This window comes from Galeopterus variegatus, unplaced genomic scaffold (genome assembly GCF_000696425.1).
Source record: "Galeopterus variegatus unplaced genomic scaffold, G_variegatus-3.0.2 Scaffold638, whole genome shotgun sequence".
Lineage (NCBI taxonomy): Eukaryota > Metazoa > Chordata > Mammalia > Dermoptera > Cynocephalidae > Galeopterus > Galeopterus variegatus.
Window position 1 is genome coordinate 434099 of NW_007726749.1, and position 6652 is coordinate 440750.

Here is a 6652-nt window from a genome sequence, read left to right on the forward strand (position 1 = left end):
TAGTCCCTGGCACACGCTAGGTGCCAGATAATGTCTGCAGAGTTACCAAGTGACGAAAGCCAGGAGTCCTGGGTCCCGTGAGGTCTTGGACAAGTCACTTCCCTTGCTGAGTCATCCGTATGTGAGGGCAGGACTCTGGACACTGACTCAGCCCCGTGGGATCCAGAGCCTGAGGAGAGGTGGAGACGGGGCCCCATTCCTGCCACGATGCCAAGCCAGCCCAGGGTTTCCCCGCTCACCCACCTCCCAGGTGAAGTGCTTACTGTGCTCTGTCTCAACTTCTTGCTAAGCAAGAACAACAAATTCCCTGCGGCCCATGGCAGCTCAGAGAGGTTGAGTAATCACCCAAAGTCACCCAGACAACTAGCAGTGATGTCAGTGTTTTAGAATATATCCAGTCACCCATGCTCCGGCCCTGCGGCCTGAGCTCTCCCCTTCGGCCAGCGGGCTTTCTTTGGCGATATCTGACAGGCCAGTAAATGGCAGTGTTCGGAGTAGCTGAGTGGCTTCCCAAGGTCCAGAGTTGCCCAGTTCTGGGGGTCAGCTCTTGGCCCACACTGTCCCCTCCCACTCTGAAATGTTTTCTTTTTCTCAAATGCCAGTCTTCTCTCACCCCAGGCCTTGACTATGCCCTTGGCCTGGGACCCTCCCAGGGACATGTCTGACTCTTCTGGTTTCACTTTAGAAGCTAGAGCTCCGCTCCCTACACCATCTGTCCTTCCCCCCAGCTCCATGACCCTGTGCTTCCCCACCAAGTTTTGTCACACCAGGTTGCTTTTGTCCCAGACTGTGAGTTCTATGAAGGCAGAACTTATGCATCTTGCTCCATCCCCAGGTCCCCAGGTCCCCATCACCCAGCAGAGGGCCAGTCCAATGGCAGATGCTCAATAAATATTTAATGAGTTAATGAGGTCCGTTTTCATCCTTTCCATTTTATAGATGAGACCACTGAGGCAAAGAGAGGTTTAGCACCTTGCTCTGGTCCCACAGCTAGGCCCTAGAGCAGCTCTGGAGGAAAGGTCCACTGGGGCATGGTCAGATGGGGCAGGGGTCAGAGGCTGGGCTGGAGTTTCCTGGAGGAGGGAGAAGGAGAGGTCAGGGGCTATGCAGGTGGGACCCTCAGTCTGACAACTGACCCTTGCCCACAGTTCACAGATGAGAAAAGTGACTCCCAGAGGTGGGCAGAGCTCACTTGAGATCAGTAATGGAGCCCATCAGAATGCCTCCTGGGGCTCCAGGAAGCTCCCCATTACCCCGCCTTCTCCCACTTGCATCCCTAGAGGGGCAGAAGCAAGGAGGCCGTCCCAGAGGGAGGGCCTGCTTGAGCAGGAGGCCTGGGTTCTCAGGGCTGACCTCGACACTTACCCGTGCATAAGCCCCTTAAAGTCTCTGGGCCTCAGTTTCCCCATCCGGACGACAAGGGGCTGGAGCCTTCAGCCTCCCCCCTTCCCCAGAGCATGAGGACAGGGCTGCAGGAGCTGGTGGTTAAGAATACAGGCTCCGGAGTCCAAAAGGCATGGTCGAGTCCTGGTCCCTGCATTTATTGTTGAATGATCTTGCTTAGCCCTTCACCCCCTGAGCCTCCATTTCATGGTCTGTAAAGAGAGAATAATAGCATTTTTTGAGGATTAAATGAGCTAATAATGTAGGGGAGTCCTTGGCACAATGCCCGGCACAGCAGCACCATGAAACGCGGCTGCGTGGTTATGGCATCAGCTAGGGAATGCTGCCCTCAGGTGGCCATCAGGAGGAACAGCAGGCGAGCTGCCCGGCCCGGCGGGAACCTGCGTTCCCAGCGTGCGAGCGCCCATTGTCCAGATGCGGAGAGTGGGGCCGGGCGCCGGTCACTCGGTGTGCGCCTCCACCCACTGGCAAAGGCGCCGGGCATAACGAGCCGGGCTGACCGTGGAGAAGGTCCGGCCCGGGTACCGCAGTGTCTTCCACAGGTACTCCAGCCGCTTGCGGAGCCCGTAGACCGTGGCGAGATCCACGACGCCCAGGAAATAGCGCTGCTCCGGCCCGTCCAGGATGTGGAGCGCGTTGGGGACATCGGGCAGCAGCCGGCGGTTCTGGGCTCCCGGGTCCTCCGGGCTCTGTGCCCCTTGCACAGACCTGGGGGCCGACAGGAGGGTGAGATTGCCGCCTCCTCCAAGGAGCCCGGCAGGCTGACCCGCCTGCTCAGCCGCTCCTCCCACGCCTGCTGTATGCCTCGTCTGTGAAGCCGGGTGACCGCGGAGGCTGAGTGAGGTGGAGGTGACGGTCTGGGTCTGCACTGTCCAGGACGTAGCCACGCGGGGCCACTGAACATAGGAAATGCGGCCAGTCCCGCTTGAGATGTGCTGCACGCGGAAAACACATACTGAATTTCCAGACAGTGTGAAAAATAATGTAAATATCTCATCAATATTTATGTTGATTAGATGAAATGATCGAATTTTGGATTATTGAGTAAATTATATTGTTTTGTTTTTGGGGTGGTTTTTGTTTGTTTTTTAAAGATGACTGGTAAGGGGATCTTAACCCTTGACTTGGTGTTGTCAGCATCACGCTCACCCATTGAGCAAACCGGCCAACCCTATATGGGATCCGAACCCGGGGCCTTGGTGTTATCAGCACCGCACTCTCCTGAGTGAGCCACGGGCCGGCCCATATATTGTTGAAATTAATCTCACCTGTTTCTTCTTTTTTTTAAAAAAGATGACCGGTAAGGGGATCTTAACCCTTGACTTGGTGTTGTCAGCACCACGCTCAGCCAGTGAGCAAACCGGCCAACCCTATATGGGATCCGAACCCGGGGCCTTGGTGTTATCAGCACCGCACTCTCCTGAGTGAGCCACGGGCTCTTAACCCTTGACTTGGTGTTGTCAGCACCACGCTCAGCCAGTGAGCAAACCGGCCAACCCTATATGGGATCCGAACCCGGGGCCTTGGTGTTATCAGCACCGCACTCTCCTGAGTGAGCCACGGGCTCTTAACCCTTGACTTGGTGTTGTCAGCACCACGCTCAGCCAGTGAGCAAACCGGCCAACCCTATATGGGATCCGAACCCGGGGCCTTGGTGTTATCAGCACCGCACTCTCCTGAGTGAGCCACGGGCCGGCCCTGTTTCTTCTTTTTTTTAAAAAAGATGACCGGTAAGGGGATCTTAACCCTTGACTTGGTGTTGTCAGCACCACGCTCAGCCAGTGAGCAAACCGGCCAACCCTATATGGGATCCGAACCCGGGGCCTTGGTGTTATCAGCACCGCACTCTACCGAGTGAGCCACGGGCCGGCCCTGTTTCTTCTTTTTTAAATGATACTAACAGAAAATTTTAAATTTACACATGTGACTTACATGATACTTCTATTGGGTAGCACTCGCAGAGCATTTGGGTCACACTGACCCTGGCTCTGCACTCATTGTCACATGACTTTGGGGAAGTCCTTTGAGTATTTCCGAAATTTCTGTTTGGGATCATCCAACCCTGGAAGTCCTAGGGTGGCAGAGCTGAAGCTTTGCGAACAAATCCATTTTGTTTGCGGATGGTGTGTGTGTTTTTGCCTCAAAATGCTTTCCAAATCAGAAGATGCCTTTGACTGGACCCCAGTCCCAGCAGAAGTAGGTTCAAATCCCTAACTTTGTCCTGCGAGAGTCGCCAAGCTTTATTACTGTCCTGTCCAGTCATTTCCTTGGGGGTAAGTGAGCCAGTAAAAGACAAGCCCCGCCGAGGTGCCGACCAATCAGAACCCAGCGGTCTCAGAGCCTGGCAGGGCAATGTCACCCTCGGCGGTGCCAGGGTTATTAACCAGGATGATGGGGAGGTGTGCGGCAGGGATGGGGTGGGGTTCTGAGAGAGGGGCTGGGAACTGGGTCGGGGTGGGGTGGAGACAGCCATCATGAAAATATCTTAATATCACAACAACCATTATATGAGAAACGGGACTTACTGGCTGAATGGCAGCCGTGACTGAAGCACCAGCTGTGGGTAGAGGGCAAGGGAGAAGCTGACTTAGCTTGGGTGGGCAGACGTGGGGGGCTGTGCCCCATGGCAGGAATTCCACCACCCAGGCAGGATGTGCTCACCCAGCCACAGGCTGCCTGGGGAGCTATTACCCTGGATTCTGCCCAAGCCTCACACATCTCGAAGTCTTCCTCCAAGTAGCAGGAATGCAGGAGCTGGATGAGGGAACCTCACTGTTCACTTCCCTTGTCCACCCACCAGATCACTGGGCTTTGGTTCTTAAAGTGCCTGTATTAACCCCTATGTAATTCTGTTTATCCACAGAGGTGGGACTTGGAGAATTGAAATCCAAGTAACTAACCGAGTACTAACATGAGTCCTTGGAATTCACTCTGCAACTTCACTTCTCTCTGAGCCTCAGTTTTCACAACTCTAAAATGGGAATGAGCCCACCCTCTCAGTGAAGCCCATGGTCAGCGTGCAATGAGGGAGAGTTACTGCTACAAAGGTGAGGGTAACATGATGATGATGCCCGTGGTGATGACCTCAGGGTCCTGGAAGTTGAATGACTGGGCTAAGGGGCAAGGGCTCTTTCTAAGGCAAAAATTAAACAAATCTTTCTACTGCTCTGAAGTCTTCAATGGCTCCACATCCCCTGCTGCAAAATGGGCACATTCTTCAAATGAGCACCAAAGCCCTTGTCCAGCTGGACCTTGTCTGTTCTGTCCCCAGCTGTGATCCACTTGTGCCCACTGCTTCCACCAGCCGTGCTTCTCCAGCCCTGCACCCTCCACACGCACGTACACACACACACTTTCCAGACTTGGAGCCTTTGCCTGTGCTGTTCCCCACCCAGGGAAGGCACTCCCACACCTCCACATCCGTCTTCCCCACCTTCTCATCAGCTCGTTCTTGCCGTGGGGGGCTCACCTGGCCATGCGGAAGATGAGGCTGCTGTCCTGGCCCCTCTCATCCTCGTGGAGCCTCTGGAAAGCCATCAGGAGGCTGTAATCCAGCACGTTGAGCTCCCGGAGGAAGGCGGTGTCCAGTTCCACCTGGCAGAGGAGCCAGCTCCTCTGGGGCCCTGCCGGAGCATCAGTGCCCACCTGAGCACTCACCGTGTGCCAGCCACGGTGCTCCACACGCTTCTGCCCCAGGAGGGCAGGATCATTACTGCCTCCATTTCACAAATAAGAAAACTCATCTGTACTTGGCCTTGGACACCTAGCTGGTAAGTCGTGGAGCTGGGATTTGAACCCTGTTCTGCACGACTCCAGAATCTGGGCTCTTAAGGATTAGGGCAGCGGGCAGTGCCAGGGAATGGAGGAAGAGCAGGCAGTGTCCGCCTCTGTGGCTCACCCAGGTCGATGGTTTTGTCTTGAAAGTTGAGGTCCTTCAACACCAGGACGAGAGGGCTGCCCTCAGGGGCCGGATCCACCCAGCGGCTCACCTCGCAGCCCTTAATGTCATACCTGGGGGTGGGGGGACAGAATTCAGCTTTACCTACAGTTGAGACACACAGGGAATCTCACAAGGTAATACGTGGAAGCCAGAGCTTCCACCGGGTGACTGTTCATGTATGCACTAAACTCATTACATCTCTACTCCTCAGCACAAGCCGGGTCTGTTACCGTCCCCACGTTAGAGATGGAGAAACTGAGGCTCTCTAACTTGCCCGACCTACCCAGCAAATTGGGAGCAGAGCAGAGATTCAAATTCAGCTTTTGGAAGCCCAGCACAGTCTTTAGCCTTCCCTGCGCTTGCCTTTCGGCACTTTGTCATCCCTGGAGATGTCGCAGACACACGGATCCAACACTAGACGGCAGCGCCAGGGGGACACGAGGGCAGACGATGGCTCCGGGGAGGAGCGCTAATGGGGACCGTGGGGGCAGTCAGGGCAGGAAGCCAGAGGGCTGAGTGCAGACAGAGGGGCTGCGCCTGAATCCCTGATACCACACGTCAGCTGTGTGGCCTTTCCCTTCCTCGGTTTCTCATGTAGGACGACAACACCTACCCCTCGGTGTGTTCGGGGAGTAAAGAAGACACTAGATGCAAAGGGTCAGCATAGCGCCCACCGCGTACTGAGTGCTCGAGAGGTGCTGGGTGTCGCCGTCTCCGACCCACCCGTTCTTGGGAACTCCCCTTCTGCCTGGGCCTCCGTGTCACCGTCTATCTAGTGAGTGTGGACGCTTCGGGTGGCACGTTCCGGGCCGGGTCGGGGCTCTGAGGCCTGCTCCCGGCCGACTCACCTCTCGGAGATGCGGCCGGCGGGATAGAAGACGCTCTGCATGATGATGAAGTATTTCTGGGGACAGGGACGAGGAGTGAGAGAAGCCACAATCTCACCCTCTAGCCGCCCCTTCCGCCCAGCCACCTCGCCTCGGCCTCACCCACCTTCTTTGCTCTGGCCACCCGCAGACTGTGCACTCCTGGAAGGGGACAGGGCTGCAGGTGAGGGCCCCGAACTCCACAGCCCTAGGTCCATCCACCCCAGTCCCAGCTCCAGGCCACGCCTTATTCTCCAGATCTGTGGCATCCGGAGCCCGCCCCCCCAGGCCCCGCCCCCAGACCGCTCCCTCTGCTCGGGTCCCACAGCCCCAGTGATGCCCCGCCCCCAGGTATGGCCCCGCCCCCAACCCTCCCTCGGGATCGTCTCATCCCAAGTCCGCCCCCTTTAGGCCCCGCCCCCAGACCCGCCCTCCCCCGCAC

The 6652-nt window shown here is 56.4% G+C and overlaps 1 protein-coding gene across 1 annotated transcript in view; it reads right to left on the bottom strand.

Moving 5' to 3' along the window:
• Window positions 1–1522: 1522 nt before the first annotated feature.
• The window catches only part of PIP5KL1 (phosphatidylinositol-4-phosphate 5-kinase-like 1), a 9309-nt gene continuing 4179 nt past the window's right edge, over window positions 1523–6652 (bottom strand). Inside the window, exons 6-10 of the mRNA XM_008570866.1 lie at window positions 6338–6372; window positions 6193–6248; window positions 5303–5415; window positions 4874–5027; window positions 1523–2112 (exon numbers count right to left, since the gene is read on the bottom strand). Of these exons, the coding sequence (XP_008569088.1) occupies window positions 1845–2112; window positions 4874–5027; window positions 5303–5415; window positions 6193–6248; window positions 6338–6372 (626 nt within the window). The 3' untranslated portion in view covers window positions 1523–1844. The remainder of the gene's footprint in view (window positions 2113–4873; window positions 5028–5302; window positions 5416–6192; window positions 6249–6337; window positions 6373–6652) is intronic.